At 37.4% G+C, this 23,736-nt stretch overlaps 1 protein-coding gene across 9 annotated transcripts in view; it reads left to right on the top strand.

The window, feature by feature from the left end:
- pleca (plectin a) overlaps nucleotides 1–23,736 on the top strand; it is a gene marked incomplete at its 3' end in the record, with an annotated part of 109,545 nt that overhangs the window by 35,236 nt on the left and 50,573 nt on the right. For 2 of the 9 annotated variants that reach the window (XM_084423342.1, XM_084423341.1), the window contains exon 1: nucleotides 854–1,054. The exons of 3 other annotated variants lie outside the window; for them this stretch is intronic. In XM_084423342.1, coding sequence (XP_084279468.1) covers nucleotides 1,009–1,054 — 46 coding nt within the window. In that variant the 5' untranslated portion in view covers nucleotides 854–1,008. Of the gene's footprint in view, nucleotides 1–853; nucleotides 1,055–18,237; nucleotides 18,368–20,311; nucleotides 20,527–23,736 lie in introns of those variants that run through there. 4 more of the 9 variants (XM_084423352.1, XM_084423349.1, XM_084423343.1 and 1 more) reach the window with 3 other exon arrangements.

Here is a 23,736-nt window from a genome sequence, read left to right as displayed (position 1 = left end):
ACCCGAGCACCAATGGTGCGAGGACCCTATTGGAATTGCTCCATTTATTATCTGAATATTATTATTATTATTGTTGTCCGAAATGAATTTTTTGAATCTTTGCACACTTGTCAGAAGTGGTGGATATAAAAGAAAGAAGTAAAAGTGTGTAAATATATGTCTAAGGGATCTATTTATATATTCAATGAGTCATTTTTATTTTACCCTGGAAAATGTTCAAAAATATGAAGCCAAGTCCAGATCACAAGAGCAGGTTTTAGCATGTTTTCATTAGACACTGAAGCTGTCATGATGAATTAGAGATTCAGATGGAGTCATAAATGAGAATCTGTGGGTGCATTTAGCTAAAAACTGACAGGTTGTAAATAGTTTTTATGGATAGCATTTGGAGTCATCATGTTAAGAGCTATAAAAGAAATACAGTGGTTTGACAAATTACAGGGAAAGAGAGAGGCGACCAAGGTCCCAGAGTGCATTTCTCTCAGTTTCGCGTTCTTGTGCCATTTCTGTCCTTGTCTTTTACTCATTCTTTTGCATTTCACTTCTTTACATCTTTCTCTCTCTTAGTTTATACTATCTGCATCTGTCTCCCACCTTGAAACATCCAATAAGTGGGCACAATTTCTACTTATCTCGCATTTTGATTGGCTCAGGCACCCCGTTGGGACCCATGGGGGATGGGATGGGATGGGCTGGGCTGGAGGAAAGAGAGAGAAGGAGGAAGAAGTGAGGGAGGGGTACTTTTCACTTCACAGTTTCCCTGCGAACAGGGAATGAGCAAGTGTGAGAGAAAGAGTGAGTGGTTGAGCGAGTGAGAGAGGATCAAAACAGAGAAACCACACGGTCAGCAAGCAGCACTGCAGACTTAACCGAGAGAAGAACAGAACTGAATCCTGAAGTCTTGCAGCTGGTGAAATCTTACTGGACTGACCTTGCGCAGTGCACGCGCACACACACACACACACACACGCACGCTCCCAGGAAACAAGCGTGACAGAATCCAGTGACATGGACACAGCCCGGTCCATCCAACATGAGATCACCTCTCTCAAAGGTACCCACCTCTCTTGATCAGTGCGGATCAATTCCTAGAGGAATGCGCCGCAAGTTGAGCCGTTTAACAGGACGGGAATGGATTTTAAGGAGGGCGTGAATGGTGTGCAAAGTTCTTAATTCCATTGTGTCCTCTCTGGCTCTACTTTGCTGTGTTATTTATGAAGGGAAGGGCCTGGTCTTTTGTGCGGGAGCCCTCATGCTTGAACTCTGCCTGTGTTTTTGAGCTTGGCTGCATGTTTCCTTTTAACTGTGCTGGGAAGCAGCAGGATTCTGCGCCAGCCATGCGGCATGTTCGGGTTTGCTGACTGCCGCATCACCACGGCAACAGCCAGTGCATGGCCTGGGTACCCCCGTTCCCGTTATAGAGCTGCCTGTAGTGTATGGCGTGTGTAATGACATGCGGACCAGGAAGTTTAGTGTCATAGCACACAGCTCTGAGTGTTTTCATTTGGATAGATGTCTTATTTCAATCAAAATTGATTATGTGATGATATTTTTGTAGCTAAAGCATCCCGGGTCTTCCTCCGGTTGGGCAGAAAAATGCTGAGTGCAGAGTCTGGTCTATCGGAGCATGAAAATAGACCAGCACTAAATGCCTGGAGATTAATTGGGCAAATGTGCTTTTGAGCATGCAGCAGATTTTAGTGATTGTTTCTGTGCCATGGTGCTGAAAGGAACTGGACGTTTTTTTTTGTCTCTCTGTCACTTGGTTAAGTGGTCCTTGTTAAATTTGGATGCTACGTGAGTCCAAACATTTGCACCTTTTGTGGTTTGTCATTTGTTTAGTAAAAGTTCAGTTGATGGATTAGAGCAGATATTGACTCACAATGCAGATGTGCTGAGTCATAACTCCAGAGCCATGCTAAACCTGTCAACTAGATGGCAAAAGCTTTTTTGATTCTCAGCTCAATTATTACACGTATAATATAAGTCCATATAAGTATTTGTACTGGTTTTATTTGTAAGTTGCAGATCCCTCTCAGGTCATTATTATTATTATTATTATTATTATTATTTTATTGTATTTTATAGTATTTATTCTTTCCATATTCAAACTACTATGCACTATGACTCCCATGACTTGCTCTTCTACACATACAAGTGGTTGGCTTAACCACATTTTTAGTAGTAGTAGTTCTTCTGGTGTGTAGAAATAATAGGATAATAGAACCTACTTCACCCTCTCTGCGACCAGCCACATTTCTGGTGACTATATATGTGTTGTTGACATGTAAATGTGGGTTGTCATATTAACCTAGCCGATGTCAGTAAGTTAAGGGAGTTCATAATAAACATTTCTAGAGCTTACTTAAAAAAAAAAGAAACTGACTGTGTAGGAAGTTTTGAAATACTGTGGAAACATCAACATCTCCAGTTATTGTTATTTGTGGCTTGATAGTTCACATTCTTTTTCATTATTTAGTTTATCTCTTATCCTACTTTAAACTTGTCCGAAAATGTTATTCAGTCCAAATCGGAGTTATTTGTGATCTAAATGTGTCTATTATGATGAATCACTGACGGTAGCTTGAGTGTGTTTCAATGGAGCAGTTAAGTATCCAAAAAGCCTTCAACTGTTGTGACCAGAGTGAATGTTTTCCCAATTGTCAGAGTAGACAAAGGCTTCTCTCCCATCAAACACTCCTGACAGGCCTCTACCCCTACTTACCCACTTCATTGAGGGGTCACTTTCTGCTGGACACACTCTTGGCAGCCTTAAAGCAGAGCTGGGTGTGATCTACCTGTCAGGAATATCAATGGCAGTGAAAGCTACTGCCTGCTGGAGGGAATGCTTGTAGTTTAGCTCCAGAGATTTTGATCATAGAAATAATGGCTTTATAAGTGAATATATTTATGGTTGATAGATACACACACATACTAATTAAACAAAATGTAGGTTCAGTAAATTTGGTTGCCTTTTAGATTAGGGTACAATTCACACTATTAACTACAACTTTGGCCTCAAACTCCTAATTACAGCTTATTAATAGTTAGTAAGGTATTTTAGGTATTGGGTAGGATTAAGGGATGCAAAATATGGTCATGCAGAATAAGGCATTAATATGTGCTTTATAAGTACTAATAAATAGCCAATATCCATGCATGCTTATAAGCAACTAGTTAATAGTAAGAAATGGACCATAAACTAAAGTGTTATCGTACATTTTTATTGGAACGCAATTCATATTTTTATTCAGCAAGGATTAATGAAATTGATCCTACGTGTCAGTAAAGACATTTATAATGTTACAAAAGATTTATATTCCAAGTAAATGCTGCTGAACGTTGAAATGAATCAAAATGTATCACAGTTTCCACAAAACATTATTAAGCAGCACAACTGTTTTTAACATTGATATTAATGATAAATGGTTCTTGAGCAGCAAATCAGCATATTATAATGATTTCTGAAGGATTAGCCTATGTGACACTAAAGACTGGAGTAATAAAGCTGAAAATTCAGCTTTGATATCACAGGAATAAATTATAATTTCTTTTTTAGATATTTCCTTGTATTCTTTACTGTATTTTTAAACAAATAAATGAAGCCCTGGTGAGCAAACGGGACTTCTTTCTTACCGACCGCTAACGTTTAAACGGTAATGTATACAGTAAATGAATAAAAAAAAAATCATGCAGTTAAAATATTTATCATTTGTGAGCCAGTAAAAAGGCAGTAAGTATATAAAAGTATGTAAATCTGAAATTGCTTTTGTCCAAAGTAGCTAACTAAAGACTAATGAGATCTGTATTTATATCAGTTGAAGGCATTTGCATTGCTGTTTTCGCTGTTCCCAGTCAGTGACCAGCCAAATGCTGCTGTTTTCCCCCTGATTTGCCTCAGCTTAATACAGCACTGGATTCAGACCCAGATTCCCTTTTAATGAGCTTTTGGCGTTTCTACCTTCTCTTTTGTTTCAGAAAAGCTTTTCATGTCTGTTAAATGGTTTCCTTTTACCACTGCACCATAGAGACAACATGCCTGATGCAGGAATCTTGTTGAACCTAGAGATCAAATGATCTTGTCTCAGTTATACAAAGAGTTAACAGGTTGAATTGATGTGTTTCAGGGAAATAGTTTAGATAGTAAATTATGGCTTCTTCTAGGCCTCTTCAGAGAAAGGTTGTGTAGGGGATGACATTTATACATTGTGTTCTGGCTCTCTGCCCATTTTCACGTTTTTACATGCATACAAACATGAAAATGTGTTCATCAAAGCACTTTTACTTTAATCTGTCAGACACAATAATGCTTTCTTGTTTCTTTCTTTCTTGAAATATATGCATTTTTTTTGTAGTCGCATGGGTGTGGAGATAATAGTTTCAGGATGTTGTGTGTGTGTGTACAGGGCAGGCCATGCAAGGACAATCAGAACTGCCTGGCATTCAGGAATTTTCTCCATTTTCCCCACTATTTTACTAGATGTTGCTCTTTCACTTTCTTGTCTTTGCTATTTTGTTGCTTCACTTTCACATATTATTTCTTACCAAATGTGTTATTTGTAAATGGATGTATATTCCTGGTGTGTCTTGACACTTATTTGTTGGGAAGTGTAAAATATGCAAATGGTGGATTAGCACATTCCCTTTTTTCATTAATTAATAAGAACAATAGCTAAATGCTATTGGTACTGATAATTTTGTGCCTGATGGGTGTGTAATTTAATGTGGAAAGATTCAACCCTGATCAGGCAGTGTAAATATTGATTTATTCTGCAGCTGGCCTTAGTCTGCCTTTTATTCTGCTTTAGGAAGGAGAAATACCGTAGCGAGCTTATATAGCTTATGGACTACACAGAAATCAGAGAAACTACTGGAGGCTGAAGTAGAGGAGTTGATGGAATTAATAATGATGTCATCAGCCATTCCAGTCTATTCTATTCTCTGAGACCCCACCCTGCTGTGCCACATCTCAGGCACTGTGCAATTTGTTTAGTTTAGTGAACATGAAATTGTAACATAAGATAAGTGTATTTAGTACACAATGGCCAGAATTGACATGTTAAAGTATTTTGATGTCAAATATATTTATAATCTTCAGATGACTTCAAAAAAACGCTATGCATTTTGGGCTCTCATTTACTCGACAACGTTGTTTTGGGGGCCTGAAAACTTAAACTTTTGAAAACAGGTTTCGAAGTACAAATTTTTGAAAACGATACCGTTATCATCTCTGTATAAACTACACAAAACCGTGACGTCATGCACACGCGTATTACGTGTTCAGTCTATAGCACGCGCAAGCACTTGACAACCAAAACAACAAAATGACATCGCCATCTACTGGCCTGGCATGCGCATGTCAGTATTCTCCTCAGTATTATTTCTTACGATTATTTTTTACAGCGTTTTTAGCTAATCTGTGTGAACGGGGATTGTTTTGACAACGTTGTCGCCTATACGCGAAACTTTAAAAACGCAAAGGAAAAACTTTTCCATTTTTCCATTCCATCATTGCTGTTTAGACATACCCTTAATCATGTTACATTCTTTTTATTTCTAGTGATTTACCTGCTTAATGCAGGAAAATGATTATTTTCAATACAAATTATGCTTGAAATATTTTGTGGGGTTTTATTGAAGGAATAGTTCACCCAAAAATTAAAATTCTGTTTGACCATCACCTTTTTCCAAACTCAAATAACTTTTTTTTTCTTCTGTGAAACAGAATCTGTTTGATGAATCATTCAATCTAATAATTTTGAATAATTTGTTTATGAATGGTGGTGATTGATCAAGTTCTTGAGTTCAACTCACTAAATCAGTGAACACAGCGGTTAACAGTCCAATGGAGGAGAAGCTTTTAAGTAAATCCCATCTTAAATTTTATTCTGTTCTATTAGTAAATTCAGAATGCTTCAAATTTAGTACACGTATATTCATGGTGCTTTTGGGTCCTTTTTTTTAAAGATCCACTTCCCATTCATTGTAAATGTGTTAAAAATATCTTTCACGTTCCACAGGAGAAAGTAAGTCATATAAATTTGAAATGCGCAAGGATAAATAAAAATGATTTTTGGAGGAATGATTCCTTTTAAGTCTGTTGATCCAACACTGCCTGTATGTTTCCACGGTCAAGCCTTCATTTACATCTAATAACTGATTAATCAAATATTTTCTTTGCTCTTCACTCATACCAGATAATTGTGCCTATAATTAAACTCTTCCTATAATGCATCCCATCTCTCATTTAAACCCCAGCCAGTTGCAAAAAACGACATTTATAAGCACCGTTACTGATGAAACGGAGTGTTTGGAGAGGCAGCCTCGTGATGGAGGCCTTTGTCAGCATTCTCCGGTATTAAAGTGTTTTGTAGGCTATAAAGGGCTGTAAACGATGATTTTTTGCTGATCCTGGTCCATACCGGCAAGATATTTTCAGCTTGCTTCAGAAGTTGTTTTCGGTTTAGATAACTGCAACTACAAAAACATTGTGATTTCATACCTGCAGTGTCCAGTAGGTGGTGCTCTCACAAAGATAATAACATGGAGCTCCTGCATCTGATGTACAGTACTAGGGTGCAGCTGTGGCCCAGTAGGGGGTTTATCGTGTCTAATCGAGGGTTAATGTCGTAAAGTGAACCACCATCCTGCAAGGGAACCTTTTGTGCCATGCCTGCTGTTTCCTGAGCTTCATTTTCTTTTGTTTCAACTACATTCTCTTCCTTGCCTGTTTTTAATGGCTAGCACATTGGCGGAGCTAGGTCCTGTCTGATGTCTTTAACAACTTTTCCCATAAAAACAGGCGTCAGTTACTACGTCAGCACTCAAGCTAACACCTAAGAACTATTTTTGAGGGTGGGAGCATTTAGCCTCTGAGGCTGCAAATGTGTAAACCATGAATGTTGCTAATGTTTTCTCCCTTTTCTTGTTTTTCAGGTAAGTTGCTGTTCCTCTTCAAGCCGTAGGTGTGTGAAGCTTGTCTGTCTCTGGTAAGGAAGGGAATGTTTAACAGGAGTCAAGACATTTGACAAGAAGACGTTTAGCATCAAATGTCCAAGCATCTGGTTATCTGGTGTTATGTTAGTTCAGCCCTCTCAAAGGAGTGTTAAGAGAAAAACATGGGTAACTTTAACCTTTTAAAGTCACATGACTTAAAAACATTACTGATTATAAAGCAACAAATAGGATTCTTGGTATTCTTTGAATGGTATTGTACCATGAAAATGTATGACAGGATATGACAATAAACAAAAGAAATCACGTTTACAAGACAACCAATAAGTCTGTCTGAAGCCTGCTTTTCATAAAAAGAAAATGAAAATAAGTAAACATCTCTTTCAGAAACGTCTCTTGTGGCGCCTTCGCACACTTTGGCTGGAAATGTTAGACTTCTCTTGGACATATGCTTTTAATTCTTCATGATTTTGTTATATAACTGACATTCAGCTCAATTGGCAGTTAAATTACTAAGCCGAGGGCTCGGTGACAGTGCCAAGTCTGGTCTGGAAGGTAACGTGGTACCACATAATAGTGCAGTCTTCATGAAACTGCGTAGCTGAGGACCTCACCACATCTGCGGAGTCAATATGACTCAGCCAGGATCCTCTTTGTGATTCAACAAGCATAATTTTAACTATTGCGCCTATGCCTAATTTATGCACTTGTGCACGTATGCAAAATGCATTTAATCTTGATGATTAAAAAGTGTTTTGTGAGAGTCACATATGTCATATATATTGTATTTCTGATTGGCAGAACAGCACAGTTTTACATGTTGCTTTGACATCTGATCACATGCTTCTAAGTTTCCTGTTTGCCAGGGTGTTATGGTGGTAAAGTTTATGGAAGTAAATTGGCCTTTTGGTGATGCATTTCCCCCAAAACCACACCCAAGTAACCAAATGGCCTGTGCGTTACTAATGTTTCTTGAGTCCTGTTACCGCCAGAGGGCACATATTGTGTTTCTATGGATTTTGCATCGTTTCATTCAGAGCTGCTTGAAGTTTCTGGTGTCAGGGGTATCGGATTTTCTTAAAGATATCTCTAAGGCGTGAGTAATGTGGTAACGTAATACAGTTATTCACATTGCCATGGCACCTGTAAAGCTGTTGAGCTGCTGACTGAACTTCCCCATATTCATATCAAGGATGACGTTTCTATGTACAGCAAACCGTTTAAGCGCCAAAAATAAACTGCAGTTCTAAATCGGGTGGGGGTACAAACTAGATTTGAAACTTTAGGCCTGTGCAAAACTCTCAGTGTTGTGAGTGGTTGCTAGGATGTTGTGGGTGGTTGCTAGGGCATTGTTTGATGATTGCTTGGTGGTTTCTTACCGGGCAGACAAGCCCATCCCAAAGTCCTCTAATGTTATCCCTATGGGATTCTTTTTTGGCATGTTTTATGGTTTGCTAGGCAAACATCAAAAGTCTGATCTTTTGAAAAGTACCTATTTTCAGAAGCTGTATTTGATGTATCTTTCATGTCTGTTGCACAAGATGAATTGCACAGTTGAAAATGACCCAAAAATGACAATTCTGTCATCTACTCACCCTCAAGTTGTTACAAACTTGTACGAATCTGTTTCTTCTGCTGAACACAAAAGAAGATATTTTGAAGAATATGTTTAACCAACAGTTGGTGGGCCCCATTGATCCATAGTATTTATTCAGCAGAAGAAAGAAATTCATACAGGTTTGGAACAGCTTGAGTTTGATAAAATGATGACAGTGTTATCATTTTTGGGTGAACAATCCCTTTAAGATTTGGGGTTTGTATAAATAAAATTATTTTAGTTTGTGCCAGAATCAGATCAGAATTGATGCACTACCTGTTTTAAATGCTGAAAATGCTTGTGCTTATGTTCAGTAATAGCTAAATGATATATTAAATGGTATGACTCAGCAATGTCACTAATTTAAATAATATTTTAATTAGATTGCTGGAAAATCTAAAAATGCAATCACACAGAAATGTTTCCAAACCATAAATTACTCCATCAGCTTGCCAATAGAAGAATTTGCTCATAAATAAGCTTTGAAGCTGGCATTATTTAGATCCAGCAAACATTATGCAGCATTTTCTAATCTGTTTTGTATTCAGATGAAATGTTTTACGTCTTTTCTTGAGACAGGAAATGTTCCAGGAAGAAGTCTAGCTTAATATGTGCTGTTTTCTTCTTCTTTATTTTTCAGTGTTGCTTGTGGTCATGCCTCATTTGGCCATGACTGCTGTTTTGGACAGTTATTACTCATTGTCTGTATGGGTCATTTTAGGTTGCTGTGGCAACAGTCAATGGTTATGGACCACACCCAGCAGGAGCTCAGATCGATGACTCACTCGCTCACATTCGAGGCTCATCTCGTGAGGGTATTGGGCTGATTAGTCATTCGCTGTACCTTCCTGCATCCTCCCCTGTTGCCATGGGTCTCTTCCTGCCCCTGCTTAGATTATATTAGGTTCCCATCACCGTCATCACACTCTTCTAGATAAGTTAATTTTGAACTAATGGGAAGCCTTAATAGTTCAGACTGAAACTAAGTTTAGCAGGTTTAATTTGGGAAGCCTTAATAGTTCAGACTGAAACTAAGTTTAGCAGGTTTAATTAATCAATAAAGTATGAGAAGCTGTGATATATTGTGAAAATAGTTAGGCACCAGAGATATGATGCTTTCAGAAATGTATTAAGAATGCCTTTTAAATTCCTGAGCAAACTTGATTCAGAAGTACAATTTGAATTTAAAGTTAAATTAACCCTTAAATGCACTAATATTTTGCCAATCATTATCACATATTCGGGTCTTTAGGGACCCGGATCTACATCTAACACTACCTGGACACTACAATCTCTTCATATCGCGATTATATAAATCTCACCTGATATCAGAGTAATAATTACAGAAGAATAACATAAAGCATATATTGTTACCTTTTGGAGCTTGGAAGGGTTCAGTTTGAGCAGATGTTTTATACTATCATCACTGTCTTCGTCAGAACTCATTTCACAGCACATTCAGCATCTGGCTCATATTCGCCATCTCAAACATATTCTCAAAACTATCATTTTTAACATCTTCAAAATCAATATTTTGATCGCTGACAGCGTCTTCGCCAGATCCACCATCAAGTGACAGTGACAGTAATATTTGATTGTGTTCAATATTTGCTCTGCAGTAAATCGGTGAGCCATTTCAAGTTTTGCTGATGATACTTTCTATTCTTTTGTTTTCTGCCTTCGGTAGCTATGAGTGAAATGTCACTTTATCATTGTCTATCAGACATTGTCACCTTGTGGAATAAAGGTGAATTGCACTTATTTAGCCATCAAAGATTACATTTTTATTGTGTAGAACTGTTGTACACCTTTTTTTTTTTTTTTTTTTTTACAAAAATATAATTTTAGTATTATTATTTTTCTCTTGTTATAGTGTTTATAATGAATTGATTGAGGAATACTAAGAAGGTTGATGTCTAACTTAAAAAAAAATTCGATAACAAAATTTAAATAGTCATATAACCGTAATTTCAAATTAGAAAAGCAAAGTTTGTCAAGACAAAACCTTGTTAGAATGTTTTGAAAAACATAAGCTTTTGTTTGACTTTGACAGATGATATTCTAAAGTGTTCTTATTGAACATTTAATTTCCCAGAATGCATTGCAAATGCTGAATTTAGAATGTTGCAATGCCACAAAAATGTTTCAGTCTGCAATTGGTGCTGCATATTGATATGATGAACAGGTGTTTTGTGTCATAGCTGTTACTATTTCATGGATATAATATGGTTGCATTGCTTTGGGATGCAAGACACTTTGGGGAACAGGCCCACCTGTTCGGATCTATCATGGGATAATTGCTGGATAACTGGGGTGTATAAAGTGGCATATAACTATTATGAAATTTGTGTTGCAAAAGTAAGAGTGAGATACAAAATATGTAGACTGCATCTGAAAAGTCCCAAAAGTATAAATCAGTTTTTCACATTGCTCAATGTGTTCAGTGTCATCTTGTGTGAAAATATAGACTTCATTTTAAAGAACGAGTTATCTTGTGGCTGGTAATATATGTGCATATTTGCATGATTGTCCAGTGAGTTTTTGTTTGCAGTTTACAATGTAGCCTGTGTTACATCAAAAGTTATTATTTGCAAATGTGTGTTTCTGTGTGTTCACATGCCCATTGTCTATTTTTTTAGCTCTTTCCCACTTGCCCCATAATGTCAGAGTGCAGGGGTGTGTTGAATGGTTTGGAGAACAACCATGTGCAATAAATTCCAGCCCATAAACTAAATGTTGGAATGTGTGAGAAGCGCCAGTTGTAAAGTGGAAACTGGAGTTTTAGGAACATTTTATCTGCCAGAGGCTTTCAATGAGCTCCTTTCATACAGTTTGTTTTATGAACAGCCCTCTTCAATGCTCTTTGTGTTTGATAGTGAGTTGGAAAGCTACTGTCTGGGAGATACTCAAATGAGTGTGGTCAAAAATGAAGGGCAGCATCTCTCAGTGAATATGAATATAAGTGTGCACAGCAGCTCACTTCTCATTGCTATAAATGCTTTGGCTTATTTGTATGCAGTGCGTCTAATGGTTTTATGCTGTCATTGACTGGTGAGATATGCCTGGTGAGATATGCCTGGTTGAGGCTTTTGCAGATCAGCGTGATTTAAGCTCCCTTTCTTTGGGGGGTTCAGACTACACAAGGTTTTTGTTTACCCAGCTTCTCCCTAAATAACTTTCAGCGTCAGGCAATGACTTGCAGATGGACTTGCACACTACTTGTGGCTTGGCTTCTGAGAAAAGTTTGGTAATTGTTCATTTTGTGTCTCTTTCTCAAGAGGAATTGATTAAAAAATTTACTGAACCCTTTTTAAAAACAGTTTAAAGCAAAAATTACATTTTAAAAGTCCCTGAAATTGTAGATTTTCTCAAATATATCACGTTCTCCACCCAGCATGAACTTGCATGCTGGTTTTCCACAAATCATGCTAAAATCATGGTTCTTTGATTTATAGCATGATTGTCAACAAATCCCTTACAAAAAAAGTACATTTATTAATAAGTACATTTTATTAAGTATACTTAAAGTTCAAGTATATTTTTATTATGTAGTAAGTATACTAATATCAATGTACTACTGTTAAGTAGATTTGAAGTAAATTCCTATGTACATTACCAGTGGATAGCCTACACACAAAAAATCACATACTCAGAATTAGGAACGCCTGTTTTATTCAAACAATGTTTATAAGACAGTATGATCAATCAAGTGTAAACACAACTACAAGCCAAATATACTTAGAATACTTTGAATACTTAGAAAGTATTGTTATTATAATCAAAAGAATGAGTTCAAGTATAGGCAAAATACTTAGACATTTTCTGTCAGTAAAAGTCATGTACAGTATACCTAAGTGCAATTTTAAGTATATTTTTGAGAAGTACATAAACAGTAGACTGAAAGTATACTTTCTTATATTTATTTTACAAGATGTATACTAATAGCACACTTGAATAGACTTATTTTTCGTTAGGGATATCATAGTATTTACAGTGTATTTTAAAGATAAACTATATTGTTGTTATGGTGTATGTCCAAAAACGTGGTATTACCATCGTCTTCCAAACTTTTTTTGTTAGTGTCAGGTTATATACTGCAGATTTGAAGCATTGTCTTTCTAGTGAAGCTAACAAAGGATTGTTAAGTTATTGTAGCAGCAAGCTCTTGGTGGTTTAGAAGTTTGAGAATTTATCTGGTTAGAGATATAACAGCACACTATCAATCAAAACAACATTTTCCAGCAGGGAGTGTGCTATTTTTTTAGCCAAATATCTTGAAATCTGAACAGATTGTGAAACGTGAGGTCTTAAAAAACACTGATTTAAATGGGAGACAGATTGCATATTTAAACCTTGTGTGAGATTTCAGGGGTGAGTGATAATTCATTCTCTTTAAATGAAGCTGCAACTAATGAGTGGAGATGTTTTTGAGCAACCGGAGTACAGATAATCTCTTCATGAGTTGCAGATGAGGCACAAGATAGTCTCTGAAAATGTCAAAATTGTGTTTGAGATCGCGAAAGAATGTCTATTGAATTTATTACTGTCATACTCTGGTGATGGATGTGTCAGGGTTTCCTTGTTTATTTCATTCTGCACTTTAAATCATTGCAAATATAACCAGCATTAAACTCAAGAGGGCACTTTGTGTGGTTTGGTAAAAGTCAGCTCTCATTACCCTTTATGCCCTATATATAATATATATATCAGTTTCTGAGATACATATTCTGCTTACACAGAGGCATTATTCAAAGTATTTAATGTAAACGTAAAAGTTATGACGTGAAACAGACACCCCAATCTAAATCCAAGTAGTTTTTCCATTTCTATGGGTGATCTCTAAGCCATGTTTCTTTCCACACATGTGGAGTTATGCCTCATATATTTTGCCAGACACTGCAAACATAGGCACCATTGTCTATATCTCCCTTTGAGAGACTAGTACTGTAGCTGCATTTTCCATCAGCATGCATTAGCACGAATGATTGTGTATGTACGTATCATAGCGACGTCTAAAGGGAGATGAGGCGAGAAACAGTGAAACTTGTTGTTTCAGCACTCACGCCGTTTACCTTTCATTAGATTTAATTATCCATTCTGAAATACAAGGAGTCGTAATTATCATCTTCTATTCCTGGTGCATGCTTGTATTTGAGTGACCTATTACTGTAAATGAACCATAAGCTGTTGATTAATGAATCTGGCCTTCCAAACACCACATTCTAATTCAGTGGTTCATAAATTAAAGGGTGCATTGAGTTTCCTTTGAAACGACTGTTCACCATGTCTCTTATTTTCAGCATGTGATACTCCAAAAAATACCCCAAAATACCCAAGGGGTATTTTCAGAAACCCCTTGGGCCTAAACATATTGTTCAGTAGGCTAGTGTTGATTGTCTGGTTCTGGCATGGCAGTGAAGAGTTTACACTCAGTGTTTCACCATCCACCAAACTCAACTTCCCAAGTCTGATTTTGAAGACAGCCATGATGGAGAGATGATTTTCTTATATCATACTTGCAGTTAATATTATATTGTCTAATTTTAAGAGGTAGTGGACATGACAATAACATCCAATTTATTTATTTTTTATATATATTAGTGGTGGGCCGTTATCGGCGTTAACGTGCTGCGTTAACGCGAGACTCTTATCGGGCGATAAAAAAAATATCGCCGTTAATCTATTCTCAAAGTTGGGTTGGGAGCTGGGTCTATACGCACGCTATGATGACTTACCTTGATATTTTAGTGCGGATTCGGTTCGGTGTTCGGTACGCATTTTCAAACCAAACGGTTCGTTGGACCATTTTTCCTGCCGACCAAAATTTCGTTATTTCAAATGTAGGCGGGTCGCGCGTGGCAAGCGCGCTCATAATGTAAGAGACGCTGGCGCGACCACAACATTGTCCGACATCAAATGGCAAACGTAATGCAAGCGGAACGAAACTGAGCTACTCGTTATTGTGTGGTTGACGGACCGTTGTTTATCAGTTTGGAGTGGACCAAAGCAGCGCGAGCCGATCTTGATCAAGAGATCCAGTAAATAAATCATTTGAATTCGCTACTTAAGTAATAACATTGCTGCGAGATCTAGTGAGAAACATTCACATTTCTCCGTTATTAACGGATCAAACAGCACGTGGAAGCCAGGAAGAAACATTGTGCCATGAATGAACTATCCAGTGTCCACAGATCTGCAACATTTACCATGGATTTACTATAGGCTAGTAACAACACTAACTGCAACCATGGAAGTTTGGCAGGAATAGGCTATAATGCTTTCAAGTAACATTACGTTGGTTTTATTTTGACATTATGAATAAAATTGCTGCCCTCAAATGTTGATCTGAACTAAAAATAGACCTTTGTTTATAACTACTACAATATTAGGCTACATTTCATTTTTTTTCCAAGGAGCTGTTTTGTTTTATATGCTCATAAGAAGAGTCTATTATAGCTCCATCATTGCTCAAAGTAAAAAAAAAAAAAAAAAACTTTATTATGTTAGTTTTAATAAAAAATAAAAAAATCTCTGGCATTTCTTCACAAGTTCTTTTAAATGTCACTTTGTATTTAAGAAACACGTGCCCTTTAGTCATTATTTGGGTAGCACACATATTCTGAATGCCTTCAGCAGAATTCAAATGAGCCATTTAATCTAATAATCTAGATTAATTCCAAGATTACAGTGAGATTAATCTAGATTAAAAAAATTAATCTATGCCCACCACTAATATATATATATATATATATATATATATATATATATAGACATTAGTGGATTTAGCTCAATGGATGCACTTTTACTATATTTTTGTTGCTTTAGTCAGTTAGGGTTATTTAAGTTTATAACAAGTAAACTTCTGCTGCGTTGGCTGTAACAAGGAAATGGAATATCTTTTTCGATCTATATTTACGGTATACAGAAATGCATACAAAAACAAATACATGTAAAGGACTCAAGCAAAAGACATGTAGCCACATCCCTATTATGGCTGATTCAGAATACAAAAATGCTGGGTTGTTTCAACCCATGTTTGGGTCAAATATGGACAAAGCCAACCGTTGAGTGTAGGAAAACTAGGGTATTCCACTAATTAGCAGGGTTTTATGACTGAGTCCTAACTATTATTCTTTTCTTTATTTTTACTCTGATAAAGTAAAACTGTGCCATGTGTACTTACTACTATACTATGATAAACAGGTTAAGCTGCACTGTTGCTACAGTTTAATTATGATCCCTCCCTTTCATTCATTCTTTTAGTGTATGTGCCTCAGGGTTTACTATTCTGAACTGAATGTGTAACCAGTATGTGGAGTTATGAGAAAAATGAAGGGCATACAAAACATCTATTTTATAGCTCAAATATATCAGACTACATGTGTTGAGATGACAGAATTACCTTGAAAATCCCATCCTATCATTATTTAGTGTAAGCAATGGAACAAATCAGATGGCCCTAATATGGATAGGGTCAGGACTTTGTTCAGCTGGAATGTCTGCAGTGACTCAGAGGGGAAAGTGTGTCTCAGAAATGCTGTGTCCATATGCCTGAGCTTTGACCTTCTGAGGTCTGTGATGCCGTTTTTAAAGCAAAGACCCCCGCGTGGAGGTGCTTAGCAGGCCTGTCCGGTCTTTCTTCTCTCTGTGTTGTTTCTCTTTCCTCGTGCACTCTGAAAGTAGTAAAAGTTTGACTGCTTTCTTATGTTATAGTGACTTTATGAGAGAAAAACATTTTTGGGAAACTGTTTTGGCTTTAACTTTTTGTAAAAGGAAATCATTTTCCATGAATCAGTGACAGAAGCTGCTTTGTTGCCTTTTTTGAAAAACAAAAAAGCGCCCGTGGCGAATCGATAACGCCATAATCGAGGCAAAATGAGTGCTAGAATCCTCATGCCGCTCTCAGACAGACAGGCGATTTATGAGTCCAGAAGGACTGGCGCCCACTGAGAAATCTGAAAGTGATACGTTCTATGGGTTTCATGAAGTCTAAAGGGTATGTTAGGGAAAAGTTTGCCTTTAAGAGAAATAGTAAAACAATCCTTAAAAAAGCTCAAAACTCAAATTAATCGAAAATTGCAGTCATTGACAATCCGTTATTATTTATTCATTTTTAATTAAGTAATTTATCACTCATATTTGGCCCATTTTAGACTTCATTCCATTATAGAATTATAGTTTCTTTTATAGTTGCTTTACAGATGTCTTTGAAGGATTTTTTTAACAACTTTAAAGGTCTTTCCTGGCATCTTGGTTCAGTTTTAAACAGCACAAAGAGGTCATAGGTCATGGCACAGGATGCAGCGTACGCCCCCTCACTGGATAAGGAGGACAGCTGCTCGACTCTATACTGCCACCTCCTGTTCACATATCTCTACAGAAACTTTATATTTAAAGTTAAGACAGACCTTTAATTCATTAATTATCATGGGACCGGAACACATTTACAGTCAGAGGCAGTGAACTATTTTAAAACAAACTATTCTGCTTATGCTCCAGAAGTTTCCTTTTCCCAGGCAGATAAATGACACAGAAGAAGTGGGAGATCTGAGACCAATTAAAGTCCATTCATTTTTTCCCCCTCTCTCTCCTTCTTTTGAAAATGGGCAAGAAACATGCTTGCTTCTGTAGTCTTGATGATCACGTTAAGATGTTGCCAACTCAATCTCACCAAAAAAAAAACATATTTCCAGATTTAGCGCAGACTGCAGAGTGAAATAAAGACAAACGGGGTCAGAGAGACGAAAGGGAAACGCTGTCGTCCTTCAAGTCGTTTCAGTTTAGTAAATCAGACTAATTGCTTTAAGCAAGCTGTAATGGAGATTGATGATGGTAGATCCTTCATGGAGGATCTGATCCAGAAAGGCCAAGGTAGGCGACATTTGATTTGCATATTTAAAGAAACACTCGGAATAAATAAAAATATAAAAAGACAATTAAATACAGGATTCTGACTCTGAAACTTGCTCCAATGACATTCCGTTTCCGTTGACGTTTGATTGACTATATCTTCTAAACTAAACATACATCCCTTGATTTTGCTAGATGTCTTGATGGGCGTTTCTTGAAAAGAAATAGATGTGGAGTCTCCTAATTGGTTGTTACCTGGTCTCAGTTATATGTTTAAAAGCTACCCAAATTCAGTTGTATTCTAGGTTGTTTAGCACCATTTGCATCTGTATTTCTTTCTTTCTCTTTACTATTTTGGTACATCCACTTTACAGTTCCATTTAGAATTTGAAACTCTGAGGTTTTACTGCAAAACCCCCTGCAGATTTGAGTTACAGTTGTTTGGCAGTCCAGATTTGCAAACCTAGTAGTTGAGGTTCGCATTTATTTTCTAATTCTAGCAAATTTAGGGACGTCCCACTGCTTTTTGACTTCAGAGGCATTACACAATGAGTTCTTTGTTAAATATAGGCTGGTTTGCACCATAGTCTTTTTTTCCATATACTTCTTGAAAAAATTACGGAAATAAAACCATTCGCTACGTTTATATAGTTAAGTGTATAATGAACTTCACCACCATTGCAGGGATGCAGTTTCCACAATGGAAAACATTTGGATTGAATAAAATCCATGTCCCTTTCTTTTTTCTCTCTCTCTCTCTCCCTCCCTGTTTCCTTCCATGTTTTTCTCTTTTTTTCCACTCTTCTTACTGCTGTACGCCCCTCTGGATTTGATCAGCATACAATGTCTTGAGGTCAGATGTGCTACATTAGCAGTTGTTGTCAGTATTTTGCTTGAGAACGATAGAAGGGCCAATTTTGTTCAACATGAACCTCTGCTGCTGTTGCTGCCGATCTCGACCAGATGGTAGGTTGAAACTGAAGAACTTTTCTCATTATTTTTGTGGACGATATTAGAAGTGCATATTAATTGAAGCTGGGCATTGAATTGGACCCTTGTTCAGGGGGTCTTGCTCAAAGGGGACGTTTGTGTCATATATAATTTATATTGAATAACTGCTATTCCTAATAATGCTGTTTTTGTGTTCATAGCAATTTAATGTGACTGCAGATTTTTAAAAGCTTAAGTTAAGTGTGAAGTGTTTAATTTGAAATTCATTCAGTTCTGCTTGTGTTCTGCTCCATCTCTGTTGTGTATCTCACCTTCCATCCATCTCATGCTCAAGGAATGGATGGCAGGTGAAACTGTACCACACTTAAAAGGAAGTGAGGTCACAGTGTGGCCTGTAGAGGACGCCATTTTGGTTCTATCCATCAGCCCAGTTTCCAGTTCAGCCATGTAAACTAGATGTGTGCAAACTGCCCATGGGTGTGGTTTTGCAAGTTGCAACTTATCAAGTTAATATCTTTCTATTTAAGTTAATGTCTGTCTATCTATCTCTCTCTCTCTCTCATTCTCTCACCTGCCACTGTTTTATTCCCAGTAACCTGGAAGATTATTCCTGTTAGGTTGTGTGTGTGTTGGCGTGTAAGTTTTTATAACCACAGCAGTGAGTGACGGGTATCTCGGGGTTGTTGCATAGCTACATACCCGACCTGGATTCTCTTCTACTTTTAAACTCTTCCGTCGTCTCGTCTATGCATAGCATGAGTCCCGTTTAATGTGTCGCCAGCTCTATTTGCGGTGTCTTTATTCGGTAGTTTAGAACTGTAACACCTGTACCCCTCCCTGTTGCTTGGTCACATGGCCATAGATCACCAAGATGGTCATTGTAACTGTTTTAAAATGGCGGTGCTTGTGCAGTTTCATTTTAATGCCATTGCTTTGTACATTGCTCCTGTACTTTAATGTGATAGTAGATGCATAGTTAGTGTTTTATGACTTTGGGTGTGCCATGAGTTTTGTGTTTGGAAACAAACATTCACAATAATATCCTTCACCACAGCACTTTAAGTACAAGAGTAATAGTGGTTAACCGTGTTGTAGGTTCTGCATGTTCTCAGTCCTTAATTTGTTTGTTCAGCAAGAGCAATAGCTCTCTCCCGCCGAGGATTAAATAATATTTAGACATTTCTTTGTTGGTAGGAAGTCCAAGACATCTGTCAGTCTGCTTGGCATTTTGTTGCGTTCCCGCTGTTTTTTGGAAATGAGAACCTTTTAATTGCCGGGGCGTATGGAAAGTTACAGCACATTGCTGAAGCTAGAAAACATATGGAAGTCATTTTCTGCTGAAAGTACAGTGCAGTTACATAATGAATGAGAGAAACTGCAAAAAAATCACTCTAATATGCTATGAACAGTTATACATTTTCACTAAACTATGAAAGAAGACAAAATAGTCTATCTGTGTTGATCCAGTTTTTTATATTGCAGACCAGAAAACCTTGGTATAGACGTTATGTAATAGTAGACTTATCGGCTGCTGAGGGCAAGTGAGTGTGTGTATGTATGAGTGTGTGCACTCCCAAAAACAAACCTCACTTATGTATTATTAACTTGAGCCGGAGACTCAAGCCTGAGTAGAGAGGGGAAAAAAGCTCCTACAATGGATTATAAGAGAACAACTGTAGAGAAACAGGATCTCTTCTGAATCATAAGACTGCAGAGAACAAACTGGAGTGAACGAGCGTGCTTAAAACGGAGCACAGAAACAAAAAGTACGCAGGCAGTGAGCTATTGGTCAAGGCGAGAGTGGTTGTGAAAGGAGGTGGAGGAAGCTCAGACGCTTTTACCAGTCACGGACTGAGAAAGAGAGAGAGACGGGGAGAAAAAAAAAAGAAAAAAAAGGACAGGAGGGGGGCAGCTGTCGTTTAGAGCTTTCGTACTCGGAGAAACTTTTTTTGCTGGGTACATTTAAAGCCCCCCGCCTCCTCCCCCCTCCTATAGCCTCCCTCACCTTTCACCTCCAGCCTTGCTCCTGTGCACGGAGCTCACAAACTCCATCCCAGGCTCGATGCCGGCAAACCCGTCTGGAACTGTGTTCCCAACCCTGGTGGTTTTGGGGCATGTGGCCACCTTGATAGCCGTGTGGAGATGGATGCAGCGAAGAAAGCAAGCCAGCGAAGGTAAGATGAAAATAATTAGGAAAAAGTCACGTATCAGTGTTCTGATAGTATCAGACAGCGTTTTTGTCCTGCGTGCTGTTGCTCTCTCTCTGTACACATGTGCTACACACCCTCAATTTCCCTCTACACCTCCCTCTCTCTCTTTTTTTTTTTTTTTTTTCTGGTGTGTTGAAACTGCGGGGTTAACCCTTTAAGTTCTGGACAGTGCAGAATGACATTCTGGCTTTTGATGGGTTGCAGATGCGCGTGCTGTTGCCTGTGGGGAAAAGCTCATTCATTTGAAGCACTTTGTTTGGGTTTGATTCACAATTCTGGCAGGCGTTTGCACCTGTAGTATAACCTGTATTTTGTTATTTGGTTTAAGGGCATTTTACTTGACGTAATGCAACATCATTTACATGAATGTCAATGTCCTACTACAGGTTGAAAAGCATAGTGTTTTACCCATGTATTCAGAAGTGTCTTACTAGTATGTTGAGAATGCAAATTGTTATTCTTAGTGTCTAGAAGGAGCCACCTGGTTTGTCCTGACAGGGCTTGCCTAAGGCATTGTACTGTAAGACATTCTGAAAAAGCTGTTATCATCTAGTCATCCTGTGAGGGCTGCATGGACTTTTTTTTTGTAGTATGAAGGTAAAGCCCACACCCTAATCCTAACCTTCAAACCTGCCTTTTATCTGTCAGTCTATTTAAATAGATAGAGGTGTGGAAAGGTGACCAGTGTCTATAGGTGTGTCCTCGGTTACTGTCACTTCAGACAAATAGTCCTGGGAGCATATCCTACCAACAGCAATTACTGACTTGAAAGCCGTATAATTTACATAACTTGTGTTTATTTGTGCTTTTGAATGGCGTATTATTTGCATATATTGAGAAGTTCTAATAAAACTCTGTGTCTGTCTCACGTTATCAAGAACAAAAAGAACATTTTTCTTAGACGACCTTGTTTTTGATGGCGTGGTGTTTTCATTGGCGCTGGTTTTGAAATACCTCCCTGTTTTGTTCAGCAAAGAAAATTATTTTTAAAAAAAATATTTTTTTTGTAATATGGATACTAGTGGAATGGCAAATGCATTATATGTGTGTGTGTTTATATATATATATATAGGCTACTTGGTAAAAACAGATGAATCATTCGTTGAAGGAATTAGTTTAATTGCATTTTCAGCATAATTCACTATTCTGTTGTTAATCTGTCCATCGGGACTGGGTGTGGCCCTTGGGCGTTAGATATGTACTGAGGGCTCGTTTGACTGGTAAATGAGGGCTGTTGCGCTGGAGGACAGGTTATGTTGCATTCAGACACCTGCAGCATTCACTATCTTTTCATGTTCCTGTGGTCTCTCGTTTTATATGACCTGAAACTCCAGTTTGTTTTGTGCATTTCTATGCATAGTCATCATCTTATGAGTTGTTTTATTTCCTAATCGATATTTTACTATAGCTTTTTCTCTGTGTATTTTAGTTTATACTACTGTTCAAAAGTTTGGTGTCAGTAAGATTTATGCCACCAAGGAGGCATTAATGTGATAAAAAATGACAGTAAAGACATTTATGATTTTCTAAAAGACTTTCTATTCAAAGAATCCTAAAAATTATATCACAGTTTCCACTTCTTTCAACATTGATAATAATCCGAAAAGTTTCCTGAGCAACATACTGATTTCGGAGACATTAAAAACCAGAGTAAATGGAGTACATTTCAGCGATGACATTACAGAAATAAATTACAATTTTAAATAAAATTGAAAATTATTTTTTAAATTGAAGTAATATTTCACTATATAAGTGTTTTCACTGTATTTTTGATCATATAAATACAGCTTTAAAAAAATTCTTATATACCCTAAACTTTTGAATGGTAGAATGCTAGTTAAACAGTGCTCAAGCTGTTGTTCAAACCTCAGTATTTGCTGGGTATACTGACTCGGTTGGGGTTTTATGAGGTGAAATATGGTGACAGTGCTCTTCATTAGAAGCAGGTGATAAGGATTACACAAAAGGTTATGTCAGTTTTAAGAGACTCTGTTGTATGCCATTTGAAACAGGGCTTCTGTCTGTTTGATCACTGAAGGTCATTCAGTTGAGGTGAGTAGTGAGCACTGGCCAAAGTAAAGGGTAGTTGTGTAAGGTTGAGATTGTATGTCAGCTGGTTGTGGCAAGTTTAAGGAAGGTTATGTTAGGAATTCACCATAGCTAGTTTAAATAAAGAACACACTTCCTATGCCGAGTACTCAGTGCCACGATAGTTTATTTGCTGTTAGTGATGCGTGTATCCTGGATACAACCAAAACACATACAACACCCGTGAGCTACATGAAGTTCTTGACTCTGGGCTTTAAAACACGTCAGTCATTAGATGTGTGCTCATTTCATCTGTGAGCAAATATCACACCGCATATCCTTAGCATGATGGTATAACCTCTATGTCCAGTTAATATAGTACTCTGCTGCCTACAACGTGCTGGATTGTTCACTGGGAACCGAAAGTAACTCACTCCCGCTAAACGTTTACTCTTTGAATTCTTGCACCCGGGAACAATACAAGTCAACAACTTTATAAGTTTGCCAAGAAGTATTTCCTACTAAAGCAAGGCGGTATTTGACTCTGGATAAGCGTATCCACAGCAGACTGGGAGTAGCCTTGGATGGCAACATGTCCAGTGCATTATGGATGTTGAATTTTTACTTCCTATTTGGCAAAAGGGAAGACAACTGCCTTTTTTCTTGTCAGGCTGATTTAATTATTTTATTCACCTTTCTACTGCATAGGCAGCCAAGTCTTATTGAAAGCCCATTTTGCCAGCGATGAATTACCCCTTTAACTTTAACTCTATAATTTAATTGCAGAGTATTAAAATCATGATTTTTTTAATTTAAAGTTAATTGACTATTATTCCAGGGCATGAAATCATCAACAATCTCATGGCAATTCATAACTATTTTACTTTACTATTTACATTTTTTTGAATCGGTGACTAATTCTTATGAATTCAAACAATCTATTTCATACTTTTCATATGATCTGCTTTCACCCCATAACATGTATGTTTAGGGGTAGAGTTAGGGCTGGACCTTCATGCTTATTATTATTATTTTATTTTTTTTTCACATCATTCAAATTCAAATGAAATGGCCAGCTTGTAGCATATATACGTTTCCCTGTGAGATCGGGTTGAGATAATTGGGTTAATGTGGCCGAAACATTAT

This window comes from Rutilus rutilus (assembly GCF_951802725.1).
Source record: "Rutilus rutilus genome assembly, chromosome: 11".
In the NCBI taxonomy this organism is placed as follows: domain Eukaryota; kingdom Metazoa; phylum Chordata; class Actinopteri; order Cypriniformes; family Leuciscidae; genus Rutilus; species Rutilus rutilus.
The sequence above is the reverse complement of the archived record's forward strand: the minus strand, read 5'-3'. Positions and strand labels throughout refer to the sequence as shown.